The sequence below is a fragment of the Rhincodon typus genome, chromosome 29, assembly GCF_021869965.1.
Source record: "Rhincodon typus isolate 14 chromosome 29, sRhiTyp1.1, whole genome shotgun sequence".
NCBI lineage: Eukaryota > Metazoa > Chordata > Chondrichthyes > Orectolobiformes > Rhincodontidae > Rhincodon > Rhincodon typus.
The window spans coordinates 37,995,905-38,012,115 of record NC_063360.1 but is presented as its reverse complement, the minus strand read 5'-3'; the positions used below and the strand labels follow the sequence as shown (position 1 = coordinate 38,012,115).

General features: G+C 45.0%; 1 protein-coding gene across 1 annotated transcript in view; it reads right to left on the bottom strand.

The window, feature by feature from the left end:
• Positions 1–470: 470 nt before the first annotated feature.
• The window catches only part of LOC109916990 (F-BAR domain only protein 2-like), a 67,568-nt gene continuing 51,827 nt past the window's right edge, over positions 471–16,211 (bottom strand). The window contains exons 19-26 of the mRNA XM_048613950.1: positions 12,836–12,950; positions 10,759–10,870; positions 9,058–9,213; positions 7,186–7,318; positions 6,185–6,378; positions 5,598–5,662; positions 4,335–4,499; positions 471–4,161 (exon numbers count right to left, since the gene is read on the bottom strand). Of these exons, the coding sequence (XP_048469907.1) occupies positions 4,136–4,161; positions 4,335–4,499; positions 5,598–5,662; positions 6,185–6,378; positions 7,186–7,318; positions 9,058–9,213; positions 10,759–10,870; positions 12,836–12,950 (966 nt within the window). The 3' untranslated portion in view covers positions 471–4,135. The remainder of the gene's footprint in view (positions 4,162–4,334; positions 4,500–5,597; positions 5,663–6,184; positions 6,379–7,185; positions 7,319–9,057; positions 9,214–10,758; positions 10,871–12,835; positions 12,951–16,211) is intronic.

Below are 16,211 nucleotides of genomic sequence, written 5' to 3'. Positions count from 1 at the left end.
TCTCGCCATGTCTGCGTGGGTTTCCCCTGGTTTCCTTTCACAGTCTAAAGATGTACAGGATAGGTAGATTGGCCATGCTAAATTACACACAGTATGCAGGGACGTGCAGCTAAGTGGATTAGCCATGGGAAATACAGGGTTACAGGGATAGGGTTGTGGGGGGGGTGGGGGTTGGGTCTGGGAGGCATGTTCCTCGGAGGGTTGGTGTGGATTCGATGGGCCGAATGGACTGCTTCCACACTGGAGGGATTCTATTCCAACAGGTGGTTAAGATCAGTGGAATTTAATTCCATTGGTATTTTCAAAAAGATGATTTGTGCATGTCCTTGAAGCGAGTGGAGAAAACAGGGACAAAGTGGGACTAGAAACAGCACAGATTTCGCAGAGAGTTCACACAGGCACACTGTAGGATTCTTTCCTGCTCTTTGTCAGGCTCCTGTCTCTAAAATGAAAACCACTGAAGCCAGTGCTGCTTTGCTGTTAGGTTTTGTTTATTGCTTGGTTCAGTGTACAGGCTAGACCTCATCATAGGAGGCTGACCATCATCATCAGTGTTCACACAGAAGGAGGACCCTTCAGAATCTCAAACCTCCAGCCCCCAAGCCCAGCTGGATTTCTCAGGGTGGGGAAGAGAGGTTGAGGTGGGGTGGGGAGGGGAGGGGGGCTGAGGGAGTCTGTTGGTACAGTGAGAAATGGAAAAGCAAAAAATTAAACACACCCCAAAATGAAGGTTAATTCACATAAGAAGACCTGGCTAGTTTTCACATGTATATACATTTAATAATTATATAAATCAAAGTTCTCTCTCTGAGGTTCCAGACCATCCAATAACACTAGATGCGAGGGTGAAATCACATATTACAGCTGGAACATTTCCCTGTTATTGTTGTTGTAAATTCTCTCAGATTACAGCAACTTTGTAATGACATCACAACAAAGCTCATTTGCCATTTTGTAAATTGTAGGAAAACATTTTGTCAATGAAACTGTAAAAGGCAGTGTGTCTAGGGCAAGGAACACACCAAACACAATGTATAATGGGGACAGCAATGTTCTCACATCCATAAACCCAGCTCCTGAACAGTCACCCAGATTGATACAAGTGGGAGTTATCATACCCTTGATTCTATTTCCAAGAATGATCAAAGGTTTTATGTAAGTAAAACCTTCTAGGTAGGCATGGGGCTAGGAACTAAATCACCCCAAAGTCTCCCAGCAACATTGATCCCATGTTGTATCATTAATTGGGTTGAAGTGTCTATTTGAAAAACATCCCTGACCCTGACACATTATCTTAGATACTTTCCAGACAATATTACAAACAAAATATCAGGGCAAAGTATAAATTATGCCTCAGGCAGGGTATGTTGTAAAATAAAACAAATCTCCCCCACTGCTAAAGTTACTGACCCTCCAAGTCTGGCCTGGAGTCCAGAGGAATTGAAGATTATTTGAGGACTTAAAAACTCTGGAATCAAAAGAGTTCACAGCTAAATTCAAATATTGCACATTTTCTTTTGATCAAAATCAAATACAAAGATATCATGATTTGGGAAAAAAGTCTTAGCTTTACTGATGGTGCAGATTCATCCAATCAGATCATGGTGGCTGGAAGATGGACCAACTTTTATTTGGGTGGGGGGTGGTCAGGTTTTGAGATGGGAGTCACATGATTCAATCTCCAGGAACTCATCAGGTGAGAGTTGGCAAGCCCAGCATGAAGAGTGTCCCAGCCCGAGTACACGTTGGCAGGGCAAGGGGCCTGCATTGACTCCCTCCCATCTCAGAGCTCCAGCTCCAGCTCCAGCTCCATCAGATATTCTGCCTGACCTCAAGCCCCAGTTGTCCCTTGGTCAATAAAACCAGGAACTGAAATCTTAACTTCAGTAAGCACCTTCAAATACTTTCAAGGCAGCCTCTAGGAATAATATAGACCATTTGTCCAAATTGGGAATGCCAACTTTGCTTAGACAATCCTGGTGGTTTCATCACATGACCTGCCAATCTCCCTTCCCCTTCAGTGATTTGCCACGAGACTTCCCAATAGGAATGCTGCTCCTACCCCGTGACCCATTAGAAAGCAAGCTGTCCCTTCATTATCCAAATCAGATCATTCTTGATTGTCCAGATCCCTTTTGCAAGATCTCCATCACAACAGCATTCAGTTCTCTCTCTCATTGAGCCTATTGAGGTGAGTTTTCTGTACATTGCCTGGAGACAGTCAGGAGATGAAGCTTCAAATCTGAAAGCTTGACAACTCCTTCACACCCACAGTTTGTCCCATTCACACTGAACAAGAATGACTAGAATCCTCACTTTCACAGGCGACAACTGCAACCCAATAACACCCCAAAATTCACCCAATAACAAATCCAAGACCCTTGTGAGACAATTATTCCAGACGCTTAAATTGACAAGTCAGAAATTCAGTCTCAACGTGTAAACATTCCTAGCTGTACATCTTCAACAATTTAGAGAATAGAGATTAAACACTAGAAGACAGTTAAAATCTTTAGGAGTGACAGCACCTAGGCCTGAGAATCTGACAGCTTTTACTGAGCAAATCTTCTATAAAAATAATTTATTTTTCATTTCCTATCCTGAAGGTGCTGACTCTCACTGCGGTACGGGGTCCCCCTCCCTCTCCTGAAGGGGCTGACTCTCACTGGGGTATGGGGTTCCCTTTCTTCTCCTCAAGGGGCTGACTCTCACTGAAGCTCAGATACTAACTCGTTTCCCGAGGATTTTGCTGCCAGTGGCCATTCATTGACCACGTGGCACAGTAATGGGGCTCTTCAACTATTCAGACATCACCCTAGGATCTGATGTTGACCAAAAGGTTCTGTGTAGTCTGGCAGACCTTCTGGAAACAGTGACAGGATGATAAACCCCAGGCAATTATGTCAATGGGTTACAGACGAAGAGGAGTTCAAACAGATGGTCTCCATCAGCTTGTGACCCAGGTCAGACCAGTGGCCAATCTGGATCTGCTAGTCCTCCTTCCCTCAGTCTGGCACAGAAACAAACTGGACTATCAGCGTGTCACACAAAACCCAATGAGCTTAAATTCATTATGTCTGGATACAATACCTCAATTTGAATTGACACTGCTTTAAAGACATCAAAACCACCCACAACTGAATCCACTGAGAGTCCAAATTTGTTACATCCAGAATTCCTAGCTCCTGGAGTCGAAAATGACATTCACCCAATCACTGCTCGTAAAGCAAGGAGCATTCGGTGCCAAATCTCCAAGATTGCCCCGGAGTCTTCAGCAATTCATATATTAAATCTCCTCATAACAAAAGAAAAGAGAAAATTCATAGGGGATTCCGAAAATTAAAATGGAACCATGAAGGAGATTAATCTCATCATCTTCCTGTAGTTTCAGACCTCACTCTAATGCTGCCATGGTTTAAAACATCTTGTCTGGAGTTTTAAAAAAAAGCTTCAAATAGGTTAATCCCCAAAACCACTACATCTCAGGATGAGCCCCCCTAGAAATCTCGTCACCCTAAAGGGGGAGGCGTGTCTCAGAGTCTCATTCCTATTCACTGGTTTCGAGCAGGTCACTGATGCTGACACAGTCACATTTACGGTCACTGAGCTCCAGCCAACTACAAAAAGATAAAACACAAAATTCCCGACATTGTATCTTTCATGAAACAGAACGATCGCAGGAACTCTCATTACCCCTGAACTCTGCTGGAACAGCCAGAGGTTAACAGAGTCAGAACCATTCGTTCCAAAGTGCAATAAATACAGGAGAGAATGGTTCAGGGAAACACTGCATATTGTGAATAAGAGCATTTATATTGCTCCTCTCTTTCCAGCTGTAAGTTGCATGGGGCAAGCACCAAGACTGACCTACAATGAAATTTGGAATGGGAACACTGAAATTCAAACTCTTACTATACAGGTGGAGTTTGGTTGAAAGATTTTCCATTTAGGAACAGAAACATGCTGAATGCCAAGACTTTAAAAAAAATCACAGACCAAATCAGAAAGTGATTGAGGTAAACTGTTAGATATGTCAGGGTCCATAACCACTCAAAATAGTGCAATCTCTCAAACAGTTCCCAGATGGACAGCAAGTCGAGTGCACACACAAATCTTCATCCAGTGGGAAAACTCCTCAATAGCATCCTGCAAAGTACTTGCCTAAGTAGAAAAAGCAAAACACAGAATTATTGAGCTCACTAATTGGTCATGGTGAAAGACAAAGTGATTCAGCAACTCTTAATTGCTCACAAGCATCAGAACACAGTGAGTCAGTGTCACTGATTCACAGATGTGCCCTCGATTTCAGTCACTTGGAGCACGTGGAATCTTACCTGTAACTAATTTCTTCTTTACCAGAGAGAGTCTGTATCCAGCCCCCACCAGACAGATATCAGCTCCTGACATCGTGTTCCCTTCACTTGTAAACTGCAGGGCCACGGGGGAGGGTTTACTTGGGCCATTAGACACTTCCCAGCTCGCAGAAAGTGATCCTCTCCCTGCGGAAGCCAGGGGGAGCGAGAAAGAGAGAGACAGTTAGACAGATAAAACAGAGAGACAGAGAAACAGAGAGAGAGAAGGAGGGAGGGAGAGGGAGATAGACAGACAGACAGAGACAGAGACAGAGACAGAGACATAGAAATAGAAATAGAGACAGTCAGAGAAAGAGACAGACAAAGAGAGAGTTAGACAGAGAAAGAGGGAAAGGACTAAAGAGAGAAAGTGATGGCCACACAGACAAAGAGGGGAACAGAGAAAAACAGAAAGAGACATACAGAGAGAGCAAGCAAAAGTCAGAAAGACAGACAGAGAGAAAGACACACACAACACAGAGCAAGAGTCAGAGCACCTCACCTGTTGGTGTACTGGGAAGGGAGAGTAAAATTTATTGTTTAAAGGCTACATACCCCGTCCTCTCCAGTCTCAGGTCTCTTGAGATTGTGTGAGTGAACTCTCAAAGCAGGAGCAGCAGTAGGGAGTGAATTTACTCTATGGGAATGAGGTGGTGACTGGGATCTTTGAATGAAGAAACTCTTCAAACAAACAGTGGGGAAAGAGCTGGCTGCTTCCTCAGGGAAACCAGGGATGGATAATAAAGAAAGGACAACATAGCCAGGGATGCCAACACACCCAGAATGAGGGCTCTCATCCCCCTCTCTGCAGGATACGTGAGGCAGAGGGGATAGGGAGGGAGAGGAGGAGAGGGGATAGGGTAGGGAGGGAGAGGGGACAGGGACAGGGGGAAAGAGGAGTTAGGGAGGGAAAGGGAGTAGGAGAGGAGGAGAGGGGGAGGGGACAGGGAGAGGGGGACACAGGATAGGAGGGTAGGGTTGGGGGCAAATCCCCCGAGAGTGGCCTCCCACTAGTTGCTCTCCAGCATGTGGATAGTCTCAGACAGACAGCAGGTGGGAGCCAGAACCAGAAGGAAGGAAGGAAGGAAGGAAGGAAGATTCTCCCACTCATGATGGTGGGACTGGGGTTGGGGGCGGAGTGGTGTGTGGAGGGGCAGAGGCAAAGGGTTAAATAATTGCCCAGGCCCCCATAAAGCTTAAAAAAGAAGGTGCTAGGGCTGCCCTGTACCTTTCAACATGAGTTACCTTCAGGTCCTGACTGGCTACAGATATCCGGAAGGTTCCAGCACAGCCTCTTCTGTTTGGAGTTCCTTCAGGAAGAGAAGGAGAGGGTCAGCACCTTGTTAGCCACAGTATCTGGGTTCCTGCACCCCTCACCCCCACAACAGGCAGCTGCCAGGCCTCTAACCCTTGGTTCAAAGCAGCTTTAAACCTTCCAGCACTTGCCCCAATAAATCCTCATGAGCCTCAGTGTCTGATTTGACTTAACACCTCCCCAGGTGCTTCATGAAGTTACAGGCGCTGCAGTAATACAGGGTGTTGTTGTTGTAGTAATGTGCCACCAGGGATAGGTGTGTTCTTGTGTTCAGCTATGGGGAGGATGGGGGGGAGCGGGGGGGTGAAGTGGGGAGTGCAGGGAGGGAGAAGAAGTGAGGCGGGGAGGAAAGAGAGATGATCTCTTGGTGAAAGGAGAGAGGGGCTCAGTCCTCCCAACATCGGACAATATCACAACCTGACAAATGTATTGGCTACTCTCCCAGCACCCCCTACCCACAGCCCCCCAACTCCCAGTAGCCAGTTCCCTCCCCAGCTCGAGCGTTTCTGGGTCTCACCAGACAGCAGTGGGCTGGGACTGGATGTTACTGACAGCTCCTTCCAGCGGTAGCAGGGTCTGCAGGTTTCTCAGCTCCTTCACTGTGCTGCCTGGGTCAGACTCATAATCTAGGGTGACCTCTGTGTAACCGGACTCACATTTCCAGCGAGCAGCGACTTTCAGAGGAACAGCTGGACAGTCCAGAGCAGAAACCTACAAAATATACACAGAGACAGCCATGCAGACACACACACACACAGACACCAGAATGAACTCATGACCAGGGCTCGGAACTGCTGCACACCACATCGACCCAGAGCCCCTCACACAAACCCCCTCCTGCCCCACCCCTAATCCTTCCTTCCACTCCTCTTGGACCCACTGGGGATGCAGGAAACTTTGAGAGCACAGGTAGAGGCTATTCAGCCCATCATGTCTTGGGATCAAAACACATGAAGGATACATTGGTTTCAGTTCACTGTTTCTAGTAACTGTGTGGGGCAGGAGGTGGTGGGCGATAATGCTATAGGCAATGTAATTGATATAACATCCACTCTCAGCAAAAACCAAAACTGGCAGTTCATCTCAAAACCAAACTGGTTCATTTAGGAAGGAAACTTGTTGCCTTTATTCTGTTTGGGTCTATACGTGACTCCAAACCCCATCGATCAGACACACAAACCTCCATCCCCTCCACACCGTCCACCCACAGTGAGCCAATGGGTGAAACTGGGGCTTTTAGACAAATGATAGCCTTGTCAGTAACGTGCAGGATTAAAAAAACTGGCCAGACAGCTGACTGATGTTACTGGGATCCTGCTGTGCTGCTTATCTACATAACCATAGGAACAGGAGGCCATTCAGTCTTTCAAACCTGCTCCATGATTCTATTTGTTTGGGACCAAACTGTACCTTAACCTATTCATTCTGCAATAAGCCATTGTGTATGAGGAGCTCTGCAGTGTGATAGGTGCTACATAAGTTAAAATTCTATTTCAACAGTGCTTCCCTTCTCCGTACCTGGTATTTGAGGAGGCTGATGTTGAAGTAGGAGGCACTAGGATTCTGCTTGGCTTGTTTCTGTAGCTGGGCTGTGACTGCAGACATGTTCAACCAGAAATCTTTCACATCAGAGTCACTCTGTGATAGATCACTGCCCAGAGAGACAGAGGCAGTGGTTAGATTCCAAGCCAGCCGGATCAGAGCCCTATGTCACAACTCCAGCAGAAACAGCATCTGCAGGACCTACCACCCCCTCAATCTTCAAGAACCTTCACCATTCCTGGAGACTTCCTGAGGCTGTCTTTACCCCTCACTGAGCAAAGAGGCCAGCCCTGACACTCACTCCTTTCCTTGTGACAGATCCTCCCACACAAATCCTCTGACTTGTACACACCATCCAGTGGACACCACCTTGTCTTGATATTTGGTTCGGTTTCAGAGCAGGAGTAGCCCATTGAGACTTGAGTCGGTTCAGAAATTCAGAGAGAGATGCCGGCTGTTGTAAGCAGTTCCATCCAGCCCCAGCTACTCTGTTTCCCCTTGATGTCTCATCCCAACAGAAACCAACCAATCAATCCTGGTCTCGAATGCTCCATCTGACCTCTAGCATTAACAGCTTTTCAGGAGAGAAGCTTCTAGATTCCCATGTCATTTCACTTCAGCCTGGCCTTAAACCTAGTTCTGGCCAATTCCCGCTCCCCCTCCCCCACATCACCCTGCCCTCAGAGGAAAGCACTGCTCCCCATTAACCATTCCTTTATCATTTTCAACACCTGATTTAGATTCCTGCTCAACTTCATAAATCCCAAGAAACACAAGGTGTTTTGTGTGAACTGTCCTCCTCATTTAAGCCCAGTTCCACGGTGGTGAATCTGAACAGAGCCCCCAGAGTGTCTGACCAAGTATCTGTGCAACTACAGCATCACTTCTGGCCCCTCGGTATCCCAGCTACTTTGAGATAAAGTCCACTATTTTACTAACTTTGTTTTAGAACACAAGATTTATAGCACAAACAGGCCATTCAGCCCAACTGGACCATGCTAGACTTCCTACTTCAAACAAGCCTTCTATTATGCCATCTTGACCAAATACATGGACCTGTCAACATTTCCTTTGCTTCCTCTCTCTCCCTTGTGCGTTCACCCAGCTTATCCTCCAATCTATTGGAATTATTCACCTTAACCATTCCCTGTGGGAGCCACTCCTACACATTCCACACTCTTTGATAGGATTCACCCGAATTCCTGATTGGAATTATTCCGAATGTTTAACATTGATATTTATATGCAGTGGGATGCAATGGCCTGGTGGTATTAGTCACAAGAATATTAATCTAGAGTCGTAGGCAATGTTTTGCAGACCCAGGTTCAACTCCTGCCGTGGCAGATGCTGCAAATTAATTCCAGATACTTATTGAATTCAAAGAGTCTGATGATAACCATGAAAATAAAGCCAAATGTTTGAAAAATCCATCTGGTTCACTAATATCCTTTAGGGAAGGAAACTGCCATCCTTACCTGGTCTGGCCTACATGTGACTCCAGACCCACAGCAACATGGTTGACTCTGAACTGCCCTCTGGGTAATTAGGGATGGGTAATAAATGCTGCCTAGCATTCTCATGGATGTATTTAATAAATGACCTGCAGTTCTGCTCCCTCACAACACGGGGAACATTTTCTCAAAATACAGCAGGTTATTGTCCAACTTCTCTTATTTAGAGAAGAGGCTGCAATCCCCTTGATCCTATCCCTCACCCGGTCTAACTCACACAGTCACGAACCCCTCCCTTGCCTGGACATAGGCAATAATTCCATCTTCTTGAAAATAAAACAAAAACAGAGATTAATTGAGTCCCCTGTTTTGTGAACATGATCTTCTGGTGGCTGACCTGTACAGTAGTTGAGAATTGGACAGAAACTGCGTAATGTGGTTAGCATTCAAAATCCTGAAGCTGATGACAGCTGGCGAAGGATTCCCGCTGAAGATCCGAACAATTCCCGCTGGGAAGGACATGGTCAGATCTCCAGTCAGCTTCACAATTGCACTGCAATAGAAGGAAAACTTCACCAATCCCAATAGAGAACACACACACACACACACGCTGCAACAAAGCTACAGGATTCCAGAAGCTGGGAATCAACAGGATGCAGGTCCCTTGTTACTGGTCACATGGCAATCCTTATCCAGACTGCTAGCCACCCCCTAATTCACATCGTCTCCTCTTAAACTCTGCTGTCCCGAATCTAATTTGTACCAGGTCCCAGTCACCTGTTGTGTACTGACATGTAGTGGTGGCCACTTTGACTGTCTTAATTTTACAATTTACAATCACATTATCAAATCTCATCACAGCTTCATGTTTCTTTATTCTATAGCCTTCTCCTGTCTTGTAATTCTCTCCAGACCCTGCACTCTTTGCATTCTGGCCTCTTGAGCATCCCTGATTGCTCCTCTGTTGGTGACTGGGCCTTTAGCTGCCTGGGCCCTAGGCTCTTGATTCCCTCATTAACCCACCCCCCCTCTCCCCCTTTAAAATGTTTTTCAGAATCTACGTCCGAGCAAGACTTTGATGACCTGCCCTAATATCTCCTGAGCTGGCTCAGTATCAATTTTATTTTAAAATCTTTCCCTGAGCTACCCCCTGGGATCTTTTACTATCATGAAGGTGCTACATCAATGCACATTATTTTGATAAACCAACACAATAAAAGCAAAGTTACTGGTTCAGCATCAGGCAGCAGATCATATAGAGAAGATAAATTAACATTGAACAAATGCTTCCCATCTCAAACTGGACCCATTGTTATATCTTACCCAGATTTGTTAATATTATGATTTCTGTGTTCAAAGCCAACATGCAACAAAGGAAAAGGAAAGTATTTGCATTCCTATAGCATCTTCCACGAGCTCAGGATATCCTAATTTTCACCAAGTGTAGTTGCCTCTGAAACAAGGTGGCCAGTTTGCACACAGCAGGATCCCACAAACAGCAATGGGGAAAGGACCAGGTTATTGGCTTTACGTATTGGTTGAGGGATAAATATTAACCAATACATTGGAAAGGAATCTCCTGCTCTTCTTCAAAATAGTCCTGGTGGAATCTTTCACATCTGCCCGAGAGGACAGACAGGGCCATTGCTTAATGCCTCAGCTGAGCGATGGTGCCTTTGACAGTACAGCACATCCTCAGTATCGGCACACACAACCCGAGCTACAGATCTTTGCCAATACCTCCTTTACCCTGTCAAAATTGTCCGTAATTTTGAACATCTCAATAAGGTCACCTCTTAATCTGCTCCACGCCAAGGAGAATAAGCCCAAGCGGGTCAATGTCAATTATGTGGCTTGAATCCCTGGAGGGAAACTCAATCCCACAACCTTTGGACTCTGAGGTGGGAGAGGGTGGGCACTCCCCATTCACCATGGTTGGCACCTACATTTATTTTTCGTTTGATTTAAGAAAGCCCAATGTTTGTAAAGAGGACTAATGTCTGTAATGATTAAAAACATCACTTTTTGAGATTCTAGGCTCTGGATCAGTTCCTGCTGACAGTTAATGGAGTTTTCCGTAGCTGATAATCACACTCACTTTGCAAACTCTCCACCCCTGAAGTAGGCATCGATACATTCTGTGAAAGCAGCTGCAATGGGCAAGGTGTCATGGCTGCCTACAGTCACTGGGCTTGGTCCTCGGGAAATACCTGAGTGTAGAAACAAAGTAGCAGTGTTATTACCTTCAGGAAGGCTTTCCAAAACAAAAACCATCAAGCTTGTTCTACCATTCCATATGATCATGGCTGATCCTCAAGCTCAATACCTGAATCCACCCTCTCCCCATATCCCTCAATCCCTTTAGTCACAAAAGCTATATCCAACTCCTTCTTGAAAACACTCAATATTTTGGCCTCAACCGCTTTATGTGGCAGAGAATTCCATAGGCTTCCTACCCTCTGGGTGAAGGCATTTCTCCTCATCTCAGTCCTAAACGGTTTACCCCGTATCCTTAAACTATCTAGTTGGATTCTTATTGCTAAATCCATTTTGGGATCCACCCCACCCTGTCACATGCTACACCTCTACAAATCATAGGTCAGTCCACATTTGTAACATTGTGTTTAGTTCTGGGCACCTTATTTAAGGAATGTTAAAGCTCTGGAGACAGTTCAAAGGAGATTTACCAGAATTATACCAGGAATGAAGGATTTTAGATACAAGGAAAGGTTAGAGAAATTGGGCTTATTCTCCTTGGTGTGGAGCAGATTAAGAGGTGACCTTATTGAGATGTTCAAAATTACGGACAATTTTGACAGGGTAAAGGAGGTATTGGCAAAGATCTGTAGCTCGGGTTGTGGGTGAGGCTGTTGACTTGCCCGCTGAGCTGTCTTGTTTTGATTCACTTGTTTCGTCACCATGCTAGGTGACATCATCAGTGGAGCCTCCGATGAAGCGATGTTATTCTATTCTGCTTGGTCCGTTATGGTGAGTACTGTCATTTCCAGCTTTGATCTGTATGGGTTTCTATATGGGGTCCAATTCTATGTGTTTGTTGATTGCATTATAGGTTGAGAACCATGCCTCTAGGAATTCCCGTGTATCTATGTTTGGCTTGGGCTACTATGGTTACCTTGTCCCAGTTAAATTGATGGTCTTCGTTGTCTGAATGTACAGATATTAAGGAGAGTTCATTGTGCCATTTTGCTGCTAGGTGATGTTCATGTATTCTGATGGTTATTTTCCTTCCTGTCTGTCCAATGTAATGTTTGTGGCAGTCGTTGCATGGTATTTTTGTAAACTACGTTGGTTCTGCATGTTGTGGGAATGGCGGTGGAGGCAGATTCCACAGGAGGTTTCCAAAGAGAGCTGGAAAGCGATGAAGTTAGAGGGTTAGAGAGATAGTACTGGTGGATGGGACTAACTGGGTAGTTCTTTTTAGAACCAGTCCAGACACAAATGGGCTGAATGGTCTCCTTCTACACTATAAAATTCAATAGTTCTAAGAAGCTCAATGAAGCGCTTTCTATATTCTAAGAACTCGCTGTGTGAGAAAGCTTAATCTCAATTGGCACACGCCCACAAAGTGCTCAAAGAGATCAACAATAAATTTGAGGGGGATTCTGGAAACCCCTGACTTGAGGTTAGAGTAGATGCAGTGAGTCACTGATCACTGAGCCACTAATTGGCCCCATCTCATAGATCAATACCAACTGTGAAAGAAAGGCTTGCATTTCGGAATGCAGCTATCAAACCTCAGAATATCCCAAAGCATTTAGCAAAAGCAGAATTACTTTAGAAGTACATTACTGCTGTAATGTTGGAAATGAAGCAGTCCACTTGTGTACCCTAAGTTCCCACAAAAAAAAATGATAATAACCACAATCTGTTTTAGACGTTGGTTGAGGGAAAGATATTGGCCAGGGGCACCAGAGGGTCCTCCCCTGCCTATCTTTGAATAATATACATGGCTATGAGAGCAGATTTAATGTTCCTTCCAAAACAAACGAAGGTATCTCTGACAGTACAGCTCTCCCACAGTGGGAGTCTCATCCTGGAATATGGGCTTAGATTGGTGGCGTGGGACTGGGACCTTTTGGACTCTGAGACATACTGGAAACATGGCAACCTCCTGGACTTTCCCAAACGCGAACGGAGTCTGACTGAGCACATACACACACTCGAGGCTGGAGTCATGGTTCGATTCTGGAAGGAACGTGCAGAGGCTGCTTCATCAACAGGATTCTGATTGGCTGAAGGGGACAGACTCGATGGGCTGACAGACCTAGTCTGATGGGAACAAGGAGAACAACTAGTTTACCAAAAATATACAGAGGTCGTCACAGCTGATCACAGACTGAAGTTTCTAACAAACTGTTGAGAGATTTAAACATAAATTGCAAGGAAGAGAAAAGCCTTATTGCCACATCTTTCACACCTTCAGGACATCCCAGAAAGGGTTTTACACCCAATGAAGTCCACGTTGAAGTGTAGCCCATACTTTAAGGTAGAATGGCAGGGACCTAATTACAGCTATGGGAGCTTGCTGTGTACAAGATAAACAGCCAGGTAATCAATTTGTTTTTGTAATATTGGTTATGGGGTTAATATTGGATTCCAGATCACTGGGGAAAACTCACTTGCTATTCCTTCAAATAATGGCCACAGGATCATTTACGTCCACTTGACAGAGCAAGCAGGACCCGAGGAGAATATACTTCTGAGTGACGATAGCTCCAACAGAGCAGCATTCCCCTCGGGGTCACATGGGGACGACTAGCCAGGATTATAGGCTCAGTCCCTGAACCAGGGCATGAACCCACAGCCGTGTGGCTCAGCAACAAGATTGATTGATTTTACAGTCACACGTTCCAGAGTACAGTGAAAAGCTTTGTTTATGAGCAGTACAGGCAGATCATACTAAGCAAGGATGTACAGATCAAAGGTTGTAAAAAGACTTAGAAAGATGTATACGGGTTACATTGCACAGGGCGTGTGCACTAAGCGAGATCGATGTTAGCAAGATCAGTGTTATTTGAGGCTAGAGAGTCCATTCATCAGTCTAATAACGGCTGGGAAGAAGCCATTCCTGAACCTGCTGGTGAGTATGTTCAGGTTTCTGTATCTTCTGCCTGATGGAAGAGGATGCACGAGAGCATTACCGGGGTACGATGGGTCAAACTGACACATTCCAGACAGTAGTTTATTTTGTGGGAATTAAAGGACAGGGTGAGAAAACACACAAGGTAGAGATCCATCAAACAAAAAGGGAGGGCCTTTTTCCTAACAATTCTCATACTCAAACAGCTGAATTGTTCAGAAGGAACAGAACCAGTTCTCACTAACATTGAAGATGCTAGCACAAAGTAAACTCAGGATTGGTTGTTTTTGAATTTTTGTTCTAATCCTAACACAAAGTCACCAATCTCACACCAGGACTGGGAAATAGATGTAGGTTCTGTTTATTTGAAGATCCAATACAGGTTTGCTCATACACACCTTTCCACTTGTATGCTGTAACCTACATGCTGATCACCTGCTGGTTAGCTCTTAAAATGAAATCACAACATTCCCTTTCCTCCGAAAGATAAAATTACATGCATTAAGAGTGGAAATGCACGTACATTTAGGGTTGTTGCAAAACTAATTGCACAGAAATAGGAATTGTAGAATTTAAGGGTTTAATGGCCTAGGAGGTGATATAACCTCCCAGATGTCATGGTGGTATCATTTTGCTGAGCTTGAGACTTCTCACATCTGTGTTTTCGGCTGGTGGGTGTGTTGGCATCTTACACTTCGTTAATGAGTGTTATTTTTTTCACAATTATCTTTCACACCTCAACTCTGAGTTTATCTTTGGGCGCTTTATGCGCTATTAGTGTTCTTTACAGTTCCCCAAGGTTACTTCTGTTCCTCCTCAAACATGGCTCCACCAGGTGTTGTTATAACCCTAGGTGGAATATCTGGCTCCGGCCATCTGACATACACGCATCTGAGCAACTCTATCCCTGTGAGTCTGTCGTGTACCACTCATTCGCTTTTGTTTTCAAGGTTACTCTGGATTTTGGGGAGTTTGGTCAGGTGATGGCCTAGATTGCCAGCAGAGATTATGTGGAAGGCAACAGGAAGCCCATGTCCAGGTGCATTAATCTTCAGTGTAACGTCAGAATGTAAAAATCCCAGTTCATTGCCCTGCACATCATGATTAAATGCTTTAACAGCATGAACTACACACTCGGCAAGACCGTCAAATCAGAGGTAATGTGGTGAGGCTGTCACATGGTTCATGTCTCATTTGACATGTCCATCCTTAAAAAGGGTCTGCCTGTAGATTGTTTTTTGGAACAGTGGGATTTGACCACAAACAAACAAACAAAGTCACTGGACCTGAAACATTAAATTGGATTTCTCTCCGCAGATGCTGCCAGACCTGCTGAAATTTTCCAGTAATTTCCAAATGTTTCATTACATTTCATACTGTCCAGCTCATTTCTGAAACTCTGGGGAACACCGTACATTCTGGGAAGGTCCGTTAGTAGAATTCCATCCTCTTTGAGGTGCATTGCTGTATCACTTTTGAGATTTCCTTTGGTATCAAACCTGTCCAAGTACAATTGTTCTACATCCTGGGCTGACTCAAGGCAATTATTTCTGGCCAATCTGTCACAATTGGTGTCTTGGTGATCTCCTGAATAGTCACACACTGTGTACACATGGCCAGTCCTGCTCTGGTGGTTCCACTCTTGTTCACCCAGTAAAACACCATCGGTCTCTATGCAGACTCACAATAGCTGCATTCCATCAATGTAAATATGAGGCATGGCCATTCCATTGTGTACGGTCAGCTTTACAGCTGAGGGTTGTATCATTGACTTCTAATGATCCAGGTACACCCTTGCCACCCTTTCTCCAATGATCCAGGTACACCCTCGTCTCTATTTCTCCAATGATCCAGGTACACCCTCGTCTCCAGCCTGACGAGAAGAATCAGTGAATGCACCAGCTCCTGGATCGACTTTGGTTTTGAGCAGGTGTTGCCAATTTTTTTTTTTGAGCGTAGAATACTAGCCGCCCAGGGCTCCTGCCGTGCAGTGGTGACATCCTTACCTCTGAACCAGGGTTCAAGTCTTACCTGCTCCAGAGGTATTTCATAACATCGCTGAACAGGCCAATTAAAAAACATTTTGATCCTAATTATGCAAACCCTCTGTTTCACTTTGTTCATGATAATGTCACAGCCATGAGATGGAAAGTTTGCTTGTTGTCCAGTTGAATGATCTCCCATTGTGAAGCTCGGTCTTGCTGAGACTGTGGGGTGTACACTGGCTTTATGGAAGTCTCAGATGTTGCTGCCAGTGTGCTGCACAGCCTTTTGTTCGGTTCAATCCTCTTTTAGCCTCCAGTTGTCCTGATGGAAGCAGATTTCTTTCACAGGTCAGCCCAGTGTCCTTTTACACTGCATCACTTACCAAGAACGTGGTTCGTGGGGCAGCTTCACGTGGTGCATCAGACAACATTTCTCACAGAGATAACAAGGTGTAGAGCTGGATG